This window comes from Arvicanthis niloticus, chromosome X (genome assembly GCF_011762505.2).
Source record: "Arvicanthis niloticus isolate mArvNil1 chromosome X, mArvNil1.pat.X, whole genome shotgun sequence".
NCBI lineage: Eukaryota > Metazoa > Chordata > Mammalia > Rodentia > Muridae > Arvicanthis > Arvicanthis niloticus.
The window spans coordinates 2,871,275-2,888,951 of NC_047679.1; the positions used below are offsets into that span (position 1 = coordinate 2,871,275).

General features: G+C 33.0%; 1 protein-coding gene across 8 annotated transcripts in view; it reads right to left on the reverse strand.

Annotated features, from left to right (window-relative positions):
- Window positions 1-722: 722 nt before the first annotated feature.
- Kdm6a (lysine demethylase 6A) overlaps window positions 723-17,677 on the reverse strand; it is a 123,114-nt gene continuing 106,159 nt past the window's right edge. For 6 of the 8 annotated variants that reach the window (XM_076918458.1, XM_076918455.1, XM_076918459.1 and 3 more), the window contains 5 exons: window positions 15,585-15,772; window positions 14,553-14,694; window positions 6,390-6,516; window positions 3,984-4,154; window positions 723-2,916 (listed from right to left, as the gene is read on the reverse strand). In XM_076918458.1, coding sequence (XP_076774573.1) covers window positions 2,887-2,916; window positions 3,984-4,154; window positions 6,390-6,516; window positions 14,553-14,694; window positions 15,585-15,772 — 658 coding nt within the window. In that variant the 3' untranslated portion in view covers window positions 723-2,886. Of the gene's footprint in view, window positions 2,917-3,966; window positions 4,155-6,389; window positions 6,517-14,552; window positions 14,695-15,584; window positions 15,773-17,677 lie in introns of all 8 variants that reach the window. The other 2 variants (XM_034484935.2, XM_076918457.1) reach the window with 1 other exon arrangement.

The following is a 17,677-nucleotide window of genomic DNA, read 5'->3' on the forward strand; positions in this document are numbered from 1 at the left end:
GGGACAAATGTGTAATAAATGAAAATCCACATAACTTTATGGCATGGCACATGTGTATCCCTCCCATCAGACACACAATAAAAATAGTATTTCCTATCTAGGAGACTTCACTCACTTTATTTCACTTAAACTATTACATTACTTGATCCTTAATTTCAATTGGTCAATTACTAGTACTTTGAAAAGTCCTAATTATTATCCTAATTATCTTAATTATTATCCTAATTCCTAATTATCAGTTCATTATTGTGTAAAAGTGACTTGTTTTATTTTAAAATGTAAACCTAGAATTTTGTATTAACTTAAATGATATGTTAAGCAAATCATATTGCAATATCAATGTTCATTAGAGTAACTTTTTAATCGGTGCCATTGAGAAAAGAATTTTGTTGGCACTCTGAATCAACATATGCTTTGTTATTTATGTATTAAGGAATGAGCTTCTTTCTCTGAACAATGTATGTGTTATGATGAAAGTTTGTTTTATTATTAAGCTATCTGGATATTGTGTGACTCAATGGACTTACCTACATAAACAGTAAAGAAAACAAAACTACCTTCTAAAACCTGAAAAACACAAATCATAAAGGCTGTTAGTTGAAGTAAAGCTGTTTACAAAGACCTTTACTCATCTATTTGAGAATAATACCAACTTGATTTCTACTTCCTATCTCCATATTTCTATTTCTACTTATTCAAAGACTAAATTCCTAAGCAAGCAGTAATCTTGATATATTTATTCAAATGTGGATTACATAAATTTCTTATATAGATGTAAGACAACACATTCATCTTGACAAAAATTAACCTTAACAAAAATCACACAAAAGATATGTCAGCAGGACAAACTAGAACAGAGTAAGAACAGTTGGGGGTAGCTTTGTTCCTTTTAAGGTTGGCTTAGTATTTTTGTTCACAAAATTACCTCCTTATTTCATTCTGTTGGATTTTCTGGATAGCATATTTTCACAAATTAACCATTTAAAATATTTGTGGTTAAACATCTAGATCAGTATTTGGACAAATGATTTGGAATAATTCCTTCGTGAAATAAGAAATGAATGCCAATAGACATTCAATGTTTACTAAGTTATTAACCAACTGAATAAAATACCGTTATACTTTCAGTCCTTGAATTGCTCCTAATACATACTCTAAAAACTATCTGAAAAGATAATGTATTCAGCATGACAGTCCAACAGATAGTCTCTCTAGTCGTATGAACCAACCCACCCACTCTTATAGCATTCTCTGTTTCTTCCCTAATTTTGTGGAAAATTCTTAAGAACTATATTCTAAAATGAAAATGTATCTCAAAGTATTTCAGAAAATGGAGGGATAAATGGAAGGTGCCATTATTAAAAAATGAAATCCTAGCATTAACTAGCAGTAATCTGTGAATGCTAATATAACCCAGTATTTTATTGGCAATATGGAATTTGTAGTTACGCATTCCACTGTCATGCATGCAGAAAGGCATAAGATTTCAAAATTGCCTAACATTAAAAAATAAGTCTCTTAATATATTTGCATTCTAAAACAGGGCCCTTCGTCTTGGAAAATTTCTTCTCCATAAAAAATGCTGAGTCATGTATAGGATTCGAAAAGCCTATGTTAAAACTCCCTTTAAAGTTTTAATTTCAATCACTATTTGTTTTTCTATTATACTATATTTGGCAGCTTTTTTTTTTTATTTGTCTATAATTGCAGTAGTTGCAATTTAACAATAAACCAGTCTGACATTTTAGGTCTTGAAGATACATACCATATATATTTCTTTAAAAATAATCATACTTTTTGTAAGCAATACTTTACAGTAGACACCTCAAAAATCTACGATAGCTGTGAAACTTAAAACAAGAAAAATTCAAGTTCTAAATCTTTATACATATATATCTAGATTTCTATATATATTATATATACAGACATAGGTATATATAAAATATATATAATCAGATTTGAAAAGTGAACAAAAATTGGGCACTGTACATAAATTCTTTTTTAAAACTCAAACAATAGAAAACCCTTTAAACATTAAACAATTTTAATAAAAGTTTCTGTACAATGCTAAGCAGTTTTATTTACACATAGAAAATGTAATAGGAGTAGTGTTTGAAATTACATAACTCCTTAAAATTTCAATGGCAGGTAAATCTGGAAAAAATAACAGCATTCCATTCACAAATATTTTCAGGCAATAAATATGTATTTATAAATAGTGTAAATTTACATCAAGATTAGAAACAAAAATCACAAATCTGAAGTTTATTTCTTAGTCTATGTGCGATCCATTATCTTTGTGACTTTGCTGTTAATTAATTTTTTAAATGTTTTATTTGAGAACCAAAAGTATAACCATCATGATTTCAAAACAAGACAGAAAATCATAAAAGCAGTAAAAAAGTTTAACTTTTCACATTTAAAAAAAAAAAAAAAAAAAAAAAAAAAAAAGTTGACCAAAGAAAGACTTAATATTGCTAACTACCTTACAAAGAAATGACCAGCTAGGCTAGTATTTTTTTTTCCCCCAAGGAAAATTCTGAAAGGGAAAAGATAGGTGAAAACAAATTCATTAGCCCAGAAATCGAGAAATATAAAAGAGGTTGTCTTCAAGTCAGTAGTCTGTATGATGTTGCCAGTTTTGTCAGATATATACAAAACGTGGAAATTATTATTCATTTTTTTCTGAAGTTCAGCTTTATGAGAGCCCTGGCATAGGAGCAGTACTCTCCCGTCCAGTTGGTTGACACTCCATATTTGGAAGGTTGCATAGACACAGTTTTCAGCCAGCAGCCTTACGAGATAGCTACAAAAAGCAGTGGTGCAGAACTGGGTTACTTCCTGAAGAGCAGAAAAGGTCTCATGTTTAATGTCCATGGAACAATATCAAGATGAGGCGGATGGTAATGGAGGAGCCTGGAAACAAAAGCAAGGTAGACTACTTTGGTATACTCATTTGTTACTTGTGCTCTGTGATTCAGAGCTACAAATATATATGTTGGTTTATGAAACTGGAGGAAATTATTCTCTGTTAAAGCTCAAAAGCCTTGCTACACAACATAACAGTAGAACTCCCCTTATGATCTCCCACCTGGCCATTCTCTTCTAAGAATCTAAGACCATCTTTTGTTTTACTGTGGCTCCAAAATCTTTTTGGAATATTGTTTAGCTTACCCCTTTTTATATATTGCTTTGACAGGGCTTTACAGAAACAATTTATCAAATTAATTACAATTTTACTAGTGTCTGCCTTCAGGGATCTATCTAAAGCAGGTAATACATTTTTCCCCTGTAAATTGCAAGTAATTTTGTTTTTTCTTAAAGCAATCTTGAAGACCATCCAAATGAAAACATCAGGAGCTAAACTTCAAAAGCTAGGTTTTAATTACATATTATGTGGGAAGTATTAGAAGAAAAAAAATGTCTGTAGTTCTATTCAGATCTGCTTTGAGTGAAATGCTTCCCGTACCTGCTGCTTACAATGAAAAACTTTGTGATTTGTGAGTACACTTGAATTTCATGAGGTTATACCACATGGCAGGAAGTTAAGTGCTACTCAAATATTCCCAAGAGATTAAAACATCTGCCAGTACACAATGTTAAATGAATTCAATTAACCCTAAAAGCAGAAATATATTTCAAAGCAGACTCACACTGATTTATTTGTAGGCACTATTTAAACAAACATTCCATCAGCCAAGATGAAACAACATGAAAATCATGATACCATTGTAAAAAATACAGTTTTAAAAATAATTTAGGTTGGTCTCTCTAAGAAGCAAGGCCAAAGTGATATGTCAATTTTATAGGAATAAGTACTTGAAAAAGAAGGTGGCAGGAGTAATATAAATATACTCTCCTTCAATATCTTGCTAAGTCAAAAGAAAATCTACATATTTCATTACCTCCTATGTATCAGGTGGCAGAGCAAACACTACTGCCTCCCAACTGATCTAATGTACTCACATGTTGATTTCACTTACTAATGTAAATTGGTCATAGACTTGCATCAGATCCTCCATTTTGTACTGTTCTAGCACCACAAAATTTTCCAGATTCCCACTTGTTTTTCGTGCACAATCTTGGCAATGTACAATGTATGTCTTTCGAGAATTACTTTCATTAGTGACAAAAAGCAGATCAAAAACCTCCACCTGTTTTACACAAATAAAAAATGGGGTCAATATACATGCGTCTGTGTTATCACAGTCTTCTACTTTAATAGAACTTTACCATTAAAGGGGGGGGGGGGCCAGCGGTATGAGACTGAGACTGAAAATGTTTATACTGTACCAAACCCCAAGACATGAGAGCAATCATATTTAGGTGAGTGAAAGAAAGGAATGGTATAACCATGACAGTTCTGATAGTTTTAATAACTATCAGAATTTAATAACTGCCAGTTAAATTAAATTATAATTTAATAACTGCCAGTTTTTCTTTTAAATCAAAACATTAATATACAATCTGATCAAATGATCACTATTTTCCTTGCATTTCTCCTTGACAGAATCCATCACAGGCAACTATATAGACCTAGCTCTTTAAATACAAAGACCGTGTTTATATTTACATACCAGAGCATGTCATAACACCTAGTGCTTACTCAAACCTTAAAATACACCTGTGAAATGAATGAATATAATCTGATTATTTTACAGATGAGGAAACTGGCAAGTTAACAGTATTTGTGATAAGCTTTATGTTAAAAATAAGAGTTTAAGAAACAATAGAAATAAATAATTTATCCATCTTAAAATAACATTGTGGCATAGGACTCATCCTCAAATACTAAGAAGCTCATGTGCTATTTTTCCAAGGTATAAAACACATTTATTTTTTCATTAATTTACTCTGACTACCTTATACACTGTTAAAATACCCAATGAATTAAATCATTTAAAACTAAAGTCAACAACAGAATTACCAAAGTTCAAAGTTTGTAATAGATCATCAATGTCCCTATCTGTAATTTATCCTTAAACTTCCTCAAGGAAAGGAAACTATCAATGAGAATGAGCTAATTCAAAATTTCAGAATTTACCATATTTCTCATTATCATTGACGGTCAAAAACATGAACCTAAAGAATGGAGCTAGAAAATGTGTCAGCATTCTTCAACTTGTCCCTCATTTCAACTTCTTAATGAGGTACCTTGTGGTTTTCATCTTCTAGATCAGTGTTTTTCAACCTGTGGATTTAGACTTCTTTGGGGGCTCAAACAACCCTTTCACGGGGGCTGCCCAAGACCATCAGAATTCATAACACTAGCAAAATTACAATTATGAAGTACTAATGAAAATAATTTTAAGTTTGGAGGTCACCACAACATGAAGAACTGTATTAGTCCCCACAGCATTAGGAAGGTTGAGAAATACTTTATTTTAAAATTTATGTACCATTTTAACAATCCACTGCCATGTTCTAGTCTAGCATATGTGGAAAAGGAATTATCTTTCACAAGACTGCTGTGACGTATCTTATTTTCTCTATCTTTTCCATTTCTTTGTCTGAAACAGATACTGTCTTTGTTGACTTCTCAAATGTTTCTGGTGGATTCAATTACTTTGGAATAAATATCACATTATTTGACAGCTTCATGATACATCAAAAGCTAGATGTCACCTAGATTTTATGAGAAGAATCTTTACTGTCAGTATTATAGCCACACTGGACTAGCTAACCTTTTTTCTAAAGCCATTCCATTTCTCCAATCATGGTACTCCTGAGAGTCAACCTATACCCTCACTATAGTTTGTATAGAGCCTGCTGAAATCACACTCATCTTTCAAGAAAGGGCTAAAGCTATAGATTTGTTGTAGTTTTCATAAGCTCTTATTGCCAGTAACAAAAAGGAAAATTAAACTATATCAATTATTTCCCTCTTTGCATTTTCCAATTAAGCCCACCTTCATACTCATTACAATCTGATGTACATTACTTATTAGTTGACTATAATTTATTCTCTGAAAATGGATTTCAAGTTCCTCAAACCAGGTATCACTTTGTTGTTGTTTTCTTTGGAAGCTTTAGCCACAGGAGAAGATTGACAATTGTGAATTCCACCAGAGAACTGAACGCCAAAGCACACTAGGCTATACCAAACTCTAAACCCAGTTTATTGGCATCTGTGTATATCTAGATTGCTCCTAATCTAAAATCTCCCAACTTTCTTTGTTGGTTAATGTTGGTAATGTTAATGATCTAACAGCCAAATGATTCTATAGTAGATACTGTTAGATAGGTAAACAATTAATGAGATATGACATCATTAAATATTAATATATGATGAAAAAATATTAAAATTATATAATGCTAATCAAAGTAAAACACAAAGGTTAAAAACCAAAACATTTTATCAACAACTGTGGAAAAGAACGATGACTTACCTCACAAATGCTACAATAATGAGCTGGTTCTTCTTTTGTACGCCCGTGCCATATGATCTCTTTTCCTGCAGCAATTAGAGCTTCCCTCAATGTCTGACATTGCTTCAGCGTTCTCAGAAGACAATACCTAATATAGGAAAAAAAATTACTCATTACTAGAAGCCAAATATTACATACCTTTCACTTAAGAGATAATCTGTCTGCTAGCTAAAGATGGCATATAATTCACTATGTATTTGAAAATGAACTCAAAACTGTGGCAATTAATCCCACCTCAGCCTTCCAACAGCTGAGATGAGCTACCATGCTCAGCTCATTTGTCAAATTTTCAGATATCAGATTAAAAAGTAGAACAAATGATCAACAGCTCCAAGGATGATAATATCAAGTCATTTATAGTTGAAATTGGTATCTGAATATCACAACATAAAGGTCTTAATATATAAAAGTCTCCTTGTTTAAGTGAGTTGCTAAAGTGGGTTCTTATCTGGCCAAATGAATTAACTTCTCCAAGAGTCAACTTCCCCTCCCTTAAAGTAAGGGGTTTAAATTCTAGATACAAAGTTATGATTCTAGGTAGGCAGAAAGGCCTCTCATCTCTACTCACACTACCAAAACATTTATTAACGGCATTATCTCTGTAGCTGCTTTTTTAACTTCCATGAGCAGAGAATAATGTATAAATTCATTAACTGCAAGATATAAAAAAACTGGTTTAAGAATCGCAGAAAAGGCATGTATTTCTTCACTCTAACTTAAGATGACATAGTAGAATCCATTTATAGTAATATAACTCAACTTTTCTTGTAATTTATACCTTTTTTAATTCTTAAAATTTGTGCTGATTTTTCTAGTTTGCTATCATTACTTTGAACTGCTAAATTCTTACTCTCCTGTGAATCTTAGCGCTCAGGTTTTTCATTTGAACTAAGTGGCTGAACTAGATGACTCTCTAAAGCTGACCGAGTCAGATGCAGATATTTATACCCAACCAATGGATAGAAGCTGTTGACCCCTGTGGTTGAATTAGGGAAAAGCTGGAAGAAGCTGAGGAGGACGGTGACCCTGCAGTAGAATCAGCAGTCTCAACTGGACCCTGAGATCTCTCAGACACCAAGCCACCAACCAGGCAGCATACACCAGCTGATATGAGGCCCCTGGCACATATACAGCAGAAAATTGCTGGGTCTGGACTCAGTCAGAGAAGATGCACCTAACCTAACGCTCAAGAGATTTGGGGCCCCCAGGAGTGGGGAGGACTGGTGGGGTGGAAGTAGGGGGTAGCATTTTCCTTCTTAAAGAAAATAATACCTAAACTGCAGGTATCTATGGTTGCAAATTCAAACATGCTCCTACACAGACTCTATCTATCTATCTATCTATCTATCTATCTATCTATCTATCTATCTATCTATCTGTAGGAAGAATGTATCTGGTAGTTTACTTGCATTATGCTAAAATTAAGTTTTTTAATTGCTTTTTGTACTGCAAATGGCTGAAACTTGGGGCCTGAGTACAACTGAATTTATATGAAAAAACAGAACAAAACCGGAGAGCCACGAGACACCTTGAATTCAGATTTATAAAAGCAGAGATCTCAAGCTTCTGCAGACTCATACTATAGATCCTTCTTGTCCTCTTACACCCTCTAGATCCCTCAATGTACCCCTACCCTGAAACACAGAGCCATTACTCTCCAATATACTAACAGCTTTGGTAATTTAGCTACAGTTAGAGAGGATGCCAGAATAGTCTTCTGTAATCATACATAGCTCTGTAATTTTTATTTTCTGTTATAAGAGTCTTACAAAAATCTTAATTTTCTGACAATATTAACAATCTACACTTTTTCATTGCTTTTATCTTTTGTACCACTGAAATTTTCTGTTCAGCAGTTAAAATAGACAATTTAGAAACACAAACAATGAATAGGCTGAAAAGAAGATGTGACTTAACTGCAAATCAAGAGATTCAAGGAAAATCTTCTATGAAGACATAAATATTATTCAGAGCTTAACAGTATTACTTTTGATTAACCATAGATTTTTAATTCTATTTAAATGAGTATATTAAAAAGGAAAAAATAAAAACACAAACAAAATCAAAGCTCTAATTACCTTTTAATTTTAGTAGGCCTACCTGACAGCAATTAAGATTTCATTTTACTAAGAATTACAAGATAAATCAGTAGCAGAAAATTATAAAATTGTCAAGGATAAAAAAATGCTTTTCTTGTGTGAGGGGTAAGTACATTTTAGGAATAGGGTAAGTTTATTTTAGCAGCTAGAGAAAGATGACTCTTTTAACAATCAAGTCTTACTTTTTAACTGCTTGGATAAAAAACTATGTAAAAGGCAGAAGAAAGCTGGATACAGTGGTATCTACAATGTTACCACTTAGAGGCTGAAGGATTAATTAAGTTTAGATCAGCCTCAACTGCCCAGTGAGAACCATGTATTACAGATACATTAAAAAACTACAAAAATAACAACAAAACCCAAACCAGCCCAACTCACCAACAAACCAACCAACCAACCAACCAACCAACCAACCAACCAACCAAACTCAACAACTACAGAAAGAGGTTGAAAGTGTAGTGCACTTGAAGTTACACAGTAGACTGTTAGTCTAGCCAAAAACTGATTTGAAAAGATAGATCAAATTTTAGGGGATGACTTCACAAGAAAGAATAAAAATATACACTATATTCATAAATTGATCCAGGATATCATGGACACTAAAAGAAGGAAGAATCATTTTCAAATGAAAGGAGATAGAAATCATGGAAATTTTCTATACTGCAGCTGAAATTTCTGAATTTGAATACATCAATTTAGATTTGGGCAGGAAGTTTGGAAAAGCCAGCTTCTGCAAAGAAGGAATGGCATGAGTAGTTGTGTGTGGGCTGTTTTAAAGAACAATTTCTCAAACACAATAATTTCGAGTAATTTTTCTTATAAAATTTTAATTTTCAGGGGCTGGAGAGATGGCTCAGCAGTTAAGAGCACTGACTGCTCTTCCAGAGGTCCTGAGTTCAATTCTCAGCAACCACACATCTCACAACCATCTGTAATGGGTCTGATGCCCTCTTGTGTGTCTGAAGACAGTGACAGTGTATTCATATACATAAAATACATAAATAAACCTTTAAAAAAATTTAAAATTTTCAAGTGAAGTTTTAGGGACAATAGAGCTAATAGGAATGAACCCACTAATGATATTATATTGAAGTTAAGAACATACAGATTTATTGGCATTTAAGGGGCAGCTTGTTGAAATTTTGAAATTAGATATCTAAATGCCAGTGTAGAACCAGGAGAAATAACGGTTTAAAATGGCCCTTTATAATTCTTTACAGAATAAAATCTACCACTAAAAAAAATTTAAGCATCCTCAGAAGTAGCTGGCCAAGATAGGTTAGCAACAAAAAGCAAGCTCAAACCTTCAGAGCTCTCATGCTATCTATCAGGTCAGGACTGTTTCTCCTTTCACAATAGTGGGTATCAGTATCACTAAGTTACCTAAGAGTTTCATTTAAATCAAGCATGTGGCTGAAAATCAAGGTCTCACTCAGTCAATGATAAAATGAGTAGTTTAGAAACTTTTACCTCACAAGACAAAAACCAAGCATAAAACACATATGCTGATCAGCTAATCATGTGAATGAAGAAAACAGGAAACAATTAAGAAGTTAGTACTTAAAAATCATTCCAATTTATACCTTTAAAACTATACTAATCATAAACTAAAATTTAAGGAAACAGCTATAAAGGTTTTCTAGTCTTGAAAAACAATCTCCTCTTTTCTGCAGTGTTTCTAACTTGCCTGATCATAAGCTTCACTGGGTCCCTTATAAAAGAGATTTTGCCCATAGTTTCTTCTAGCAGAGCTTTGACTGGGTAAAAATAGAATTTTAAGTAAAGAACCAAACAATTTCTGTGACCAGGCAAGTAAGAACTATAGCAAATATCCCATTTTACTAAGTATTGAAACTAAAAAGGGTTTTTTTGGAGGTTGGGGGGCATGATCTATATGTGGCTAGTACATGCGTTAACTTACAGTACTGACTTTCACAGTCCTCATGCTTATATAGCTTTTTAAAATTCTTGTGAGAAGTATCTGGTGGTAATGTTATGATGCCGCCTGCAAATTAATCTTTCATGTGGCTCAAAACCAAAAAGTAAATGCACATGTATGAGTCTACAATAGTTGCTAAAGAAATGTGGAAAGGAGGTTATAAAACTTCAAACTGGAAGTTAGAGGAAAAAGAATAAATAAGTTTAGGGTGGACAGCAATGTGTTACACATAAATTCATAATAAAAAAAAAAGAAAAAAAAAGAGTGAAAGAGCTGAATCTAGAGCCTTGGACTCATGACATTCTGCTATACCCAAACATCAGTGACTTGCTCAGACATCAAAAAGCTTCGTCTTACAGTAGATCTAACAAAGAGGCCACAATTCAGCAATTTGCAGAAAATGAGAGATTTTGGTATAATCAGTTCCAAATGAGATGTCTTTAAATCCCTCTTCTAAGGTATTGTAAGAGCCACAGGAATGAATGAATCCAAGGATTCTTTAAGATACAACAGGACTGATACACATATGAACTCAAAGATAATCACTTTGACAGCACACAAAGGTTCAAGAAAAACAAGATCATAGTGCTTAGAGGGAGAAGTCGACACAGGCTCCCACACCTAATCAAAAAAAGTATCTGCAACTGATATCTGTTTGCAAAGGAAAAAATAGTTTTCTGTAATGAAGTATCACATTAACAACCCTTCAGAGTAGGCCCCATGCCCAGTAGTAGATGAACAACACAAAAAGAACTCAACAGTATGTTTGTAGACATTTTGGCTCATATTTCTTTGCTTTAGCATAGTCTGTCTTACTGGGATTTTAAATTGTTTTTTAGAGAGAAAGGGTATGGAATCAGGTGGACAGAAGGGAGGGAAGAAGTCGGAGGAGGAAAAGTATGTTCAGAAAATACTACATAAAAAAAATTCTGAGAGAAAGAGAAAGAGAGAGAGAGAGAGAGAGAGAGAGAGAGAGAGAGAGAGCGCGAGAGCCAGCGAGCGCGCAAGCGAGAACTAACAAATTGAAGGGTAAAAAAGTAAACAAGAGGAAAGGAATGTCTTCTTCCTGAAATGTATTTCCTTCTATTCATTCATTCCTTCATTCATTTACAATGTATATAGTGTTCTGCCTGAATATATGCCTGCATGCTAGATGGTTATAAGCCACTATGTGGTTGCTGAGATTTGAATTTGGGACCTCTGGAAGAGCAGCCAGCACTCTTAAACTTTTGAGCCATCTCTCCAGCTCCCTGAAAGGTAAATATACCTTAATGGTTGCTTTTATTAGCAGTATAATTTACTGTTTAGTTTCAACTCAGAAGAATGCACAGTTTAAAAGAAGACTTTAGAAAACTCTAATGGACTTATTTTATTTCTTTTATTTTATTTACTTATGTGTATTAACTGGATATATCCATAAATCCTTAGTGACTAGTCCAGAGACTGTAGTCAGTCACAAAATATTCATTAAATGAAAAAATGAGGGCAAGATGTTTGCTTGGTAAAAAGCTCAATGACTAAATGCACTGTAAAAAGGAATCTATGAACCAAAGCCTAGGAGCTTGTACTTGTGGCTATTAGCATTTTCAGTTGGTACAAGAGCAAATGGAATTCTTCATCACATCTGATACTTGAGGCTGGAAGCAGAATTCTGAGCCAATACTTAGGCATTTTGCAGTGTCAGGTAAAATGGAGAACAGGAAAATACAGGTGTTCAAGAATTCACAACCCTAAAGAAGATAAACTTGAAGGAACCCAGAAGGATGGTAAGTATGATGAGATTATGGTAAACCAAGAAAAGGTCAAAACTGGTGATTGTTTAAAATGATGGAAGATTGGTTATACAGAATAAACTATTGGAAGAAAACAGTCTTTCTTTAGTTTCATTTTAGGTCACTGCACTACTCAATCTATTAGCACAAGTCCTGTGAGTTTTGACTGCACAACAGTCCCCAGTTCACATGCAAATCTCTTCCAAGTTAGTCTAAACTATTTCAATCATCTTCTTTACATCTAACCTTGCCATCTGTAATTTGTTCTCCAGAAACCAACAATGTCTATTTTCTTATAGTGCAGCTCCTGCTTAAAATCCTCTGATGGTGAACAGCAACATTTAGAACATACACAGACGCACACACATCTTACCATGTCCCAAAAGTTCATGGACAAACTTCAATTTTCTATGTTGTGCAAATCACTACCGCTTTTCCTTTCTGCTGCTCTAGTCATACTGGCGTTTTTGTCCCATAAGTAGTCTTTACTTTTCCTCCTCCAGATCTGAAACATTCTATCCCCAGATTTTTGCACTATGCCTTATTATTTATGCATAAACACACACAAAATTCACCGTAAGTCTCAGATAACCTCCTTCATTACTTTGGTAAAAGTAGCATTTTTATCATTTCTACCCAAATATATTTTTCAACTGTATCTTATCCATACAAGCACATCACTTTTCAGACCTCTTGCTTGGTGGTAGTCTCTCCCTATTAGAGAGCATTAGAACTTATGCCCTGCAAAAACAGCAAATTCATCTTTATATCATTGGTTCTCAAAGAGTTGTTGAATGGGTTTCAAACCTAACTATATTTAAGGAACAGAGACAAAATGGCAGGTAAATTTCAGAGACATTTATAAAGAAATCTAAACTAAGGATAATCATAAATTATAAATGTTAAAAGAGGACTACTGTGTTAAGTAGGAATTATGACTTAATTGCTTTAAAATTTGTTTCTAATTATAAAACCCTAATCAATCCAAAATGTAATGATCCACTTTCAATCAAGATAGATGTTAGTTAACAGCTTTTATCAACTGTACTTTCTTATCAGTGGTGGCTCACGCCTACAAATTGTTAGAACTCAGGAGGGTGAGGCAGATACAAAACCATAAAGGACTACACAGTAAGTTCCAGGCCAGTCTGAGACACAGAGTCGCATCCCATTTCAAAAACAAAAAGAACAAATATTAGAAGGTAATTAAATTATGGGTATACAAAGAATGTAGTACCTACTATGTAATATGTAAAAGTATCATAAGTATATTACTTATTATGTTTTGATTTTATTCCTTTTTTTGTCTTCATAGATATAAACAATTGCTGAGGCCAATTCTATAATATAGCCAAACAAATTTGGTAAATATACATTATAACTTTATTCCCATGAAAATATACCAACATATTATGTGACACACATGTTGATATCAAGTGTCTTTCTCAAAAGGCTCTCCACCTTATATTTTGGGACAGAGTCTCTCAATGAGTCTGGAGTTCATTAATTCCCCTCAGCTAGTGGGCCAATGAAATCCAGGGTTCTGCCTGTCTCTACCCACAAGAGCTGAGGTTATGGAAACCAGCAGTTAAAACCAGTTTTTGATTAGGTTCTAAGAACCTGAACCTTAGATCCTAGTGCTTGCCCAATGGGTAATTTACTGACCATCACCCCAATCCTCATTTCCTATGTTCGTGTGTGTGTGTGTGTGTGTGTGTGTGTGTGTATGTGTGTGTATTTATACAGAAAGACCAGAATGTTTTTTACCTTTTGCGAGTGCAATTTACAGTATTATTTTTTAAAAAAAAATTGTTTGAACCTGACACTGACAGTGTCACTAGTATATATGTATTCAAATTAAGTTACTAGATAAGAATTTATACAAACATTTAAAATGTTTAAAACAGGGGAGCATCTAATTATAAGAAAATTTATGAAAACTTTAGAAAAATGACATTTTAGTGAGCTACCTCTATTCACTTCTCTGTAACAACAATTATTCTGTGATGTCATTCTTTCTTCAGTGACTAAAAGCAGACGTTTAATATTACAACTGAAATTCTACCGAGGAATTAAATAGTTCAGAGAAGAGTGGGTTAGTACTAGAAAGTCAATAATTTATACCTTTATTCCTTTTTAAACCATAGTGGGCTAATTGGAAGGGAAAAGTATTTGTAACAAGCAGATTCTCGTATTTTGCTAGACTTCTGGATCATCTTGTTTTAATGTTAATATAATTCTATGGGGGGAAAAGTATTTTAACAGTCATTCTGCCCCCTAAGAGTTCCGTACAACAATTTTAGAAAGTACTCACTTAATCATTTCAAAAAGCTTTGGATCTGAAACCTTGATATTTCGTGCCATATTCCAGGAAAGATGAACCATAGGTACTATTGACTTTACACTTTGCAATTTGTTCCATTCGTACCGTTCCACTGCTAACTTATACTGACAGGCTGAGGAGAAAAACAAATCACAAACCAGACCATCAAAAGATGTGAAGATAACCATTATTATTACCTCATGAAAATTTCAAATTGATAAAATTTATATATAAATATATAATTGTTATTGTGTTATTATTGGATTTTTGAGACAGGGTTTCTCTGTGTAGACTTGGCTGTCCTGGAACTCACTTTGTAGACCAGGCTGGCCTTGAGCTTACAGATCCACCTGCTTCTACCTTCCAAATGTTGAGATTAAAAGCATATGCCGCCACCACCCTGCTTACAAAAATCATTTTTGTTTTGTGATAATTATGGTAACAGCATCAGTAGTGATCATATACTGAAGGCTTCCTAATACCAGGTGCCAGGGATTGTGTACAACTAATTTTTATCCATTATCTCATTGAATTCTTAGCATTTCCGTATTGGTTTTATTATCATCATTAGATGAAAAAATTAAGGACTAGAAAAATTAAGTAATCTGCCAACACTTATAAAGCTGAGTCCTGGTTCAAAATCAGGTCTTCTGGCTCCAAATGCCACATTCTTCATTTTAAGGCAATACTACCTAAGGGTAGGCCCAAACTGTTTTACTTACAACTTAACATAGAAGGAAACTCTACAGGAATGTTTTTGTAATTAAGTTTTTTTTTTTTCTCCTTAAGAGTTCCCTTTATAAAACAAAATCAAGGACTCAAAAAGTAATTCCTAGTACATTTTCCATGTATATAACATTTTAAGCCTTTCATTTACTAAGGAACTAAGGCTTTGAATTTTCAATAATTAGCTAACATTTAACTTTTATACTAAAAAGAAGACATTTCTTGTAAAAAAAAAAAAAAAGACATTTATTTATTTATTTAAGGTTAAATTTTTTTATGTATATTCTTTGAAAATACCTGTAAGTGGACCAACATTCCAAGCAATGTTGTTGCACCAGCCAATAGCTTGAACCCAATGAACAGTGCCTGCATTTATCCAGACCAGATCTCCAGGTCGCTGAATAAACCTATACACTGGAACATTTGCTTCATAAAGATCTTCAAGGTTGGGCCACCAAGAACCCATTAAGAAATTCAAATTATTTCTGAAATAAGAAAAAAACGTACAAATGGGTCAAAACACTTTATAAAATAAAAAAAAAAATCAAAAAGTTGTTTTTTAATGATAATTCATTTCAATAAAGCTTAGCTAATAGTATAATAAAAACTGCTGCATGCATGTAAAGAGCAAAATTAATTATAGCTAAGTACAGGAATTTATCTAAAGAAAGCTTAAATTCATTTCTCGATAATCCAAGAGGAATCTATAGCTACTCTAAAGTAACACATACTTTTATTTTAATTTCATTTTACTAAGGCCTCTCCCTACTTTTAGATACCAAACCCTTCTATTCTTACAGTACCTGGATGGAAATCACTAAATGACAGAGGATGAAGTTATACATACAAGAACACTATGTATCAGAAACCTCACTCAAGAAAAAAAAGAGTCTCTGCTGCTGCTTTGAGTCATAAGGAGGAAAAGGGGAATAAGTTGTCAACTTCTATATGGTTTGGAAGATCAGCTAATTAAAACTATGCAGTTGAAAATAAACTTGTATATGTCATGCACAATAGCCGTGACCACTACTAAGACCACCACTTTGGAAACATTCTATAGATCCTATTACTAATCTATTTTAATGTTCTACTGGTTATTCATGAAGCATGTTGGAAAAATCTATATAGCAATTTTTCCTATAAAAGATTTATACTTTTTAATAACCACTTCAAATTTTGTATTTTGAGGAAAGAAGAACTCATATAGTGGAAATATTTGCTTAAAATCTTAAGTAACCTTTACTTTATAACTTGGGGTAAAGTATATATGACAAAGTCTATATGAAGCTGTAACAGTTTAATTTTATAGGAGTTCACAAAACTATGACCCTGCTGACTGTTTTTTATCAACAAACTTTATTAGAATACCTACCAGCTAGGTAGGTAGACTACCATTTATTGACATATGATCAAAGACTGATTATTATTATAATAACACAATTTGACAAAAATCATATAATCTTCAAACTATATTATCCAAGATTTTATGGGAAAAAACCTTGACCTAAAATGGAACTTTAGTATCTCTTTTCCCCCTTTTTTTCATTAAAAAAAAAAAAAAAAAAAAAAAAAAAAAAATGCAGCTGGTAACAAATACCTGCTATTAAGCCTAAAAACTCAGGGCTGGCAAAATGGGTAGGTTGGTAAAAATATTTGCCACTAAGCCTGAGGACCTTAGTTAGGTCCTTGGGTCCCATCTACATGGTAAAAGTAGAGTTTTAATTTGTCCTCTGACCCTACACATCTCTAATTGTGTGTTCTCATGTTAGTTCTTTATTTCTCTAAACAGACCAAAAAAAACCTTTGTAAACTGCTAGGCAACTCTCTAGAACACATGCTAATAACACCCTAACTGCAAGAGGATAGGAGTGATTAGCTGTTTGTGATAAGGCTATGCAAACAAAGTTTTCTACAAAACAAAAATAGTTAAACACATATCCTTGTGCTAACATCATAAAAGTGAAAAAAACTTTCTAACTAAAAGCAGGCAAACAACCTCAATTAATCAAGAAAACTACTACTGTACAAATTATGGTATGAAGTAGAATGAGTTACATTTGAATCTGTAAAATTCTGTATCATTTTATTTATTGAATGAAACAAGTGTTAGTGAAGAAAATACATAATTATTTCTCTTGTTTATATAAAAAGAAATTTTGGGTCCTTAAATTTTTTTCAATTATGATACATGTCATAATTACCCAAATATCTACAGCAAAGATTTTTAAAGCAAAGTAAGAAAATACATGTTAGTATAAAATAATGTCTATAGTTTATCTTCAAATTTCATATATATACATTTTCAGTAACTTCCCTCCCCCTACATTTAACTAAGATGGGGACAGATATCACATGCTAATTTGTGCTTTTAATTTTTAATTCATAATTTT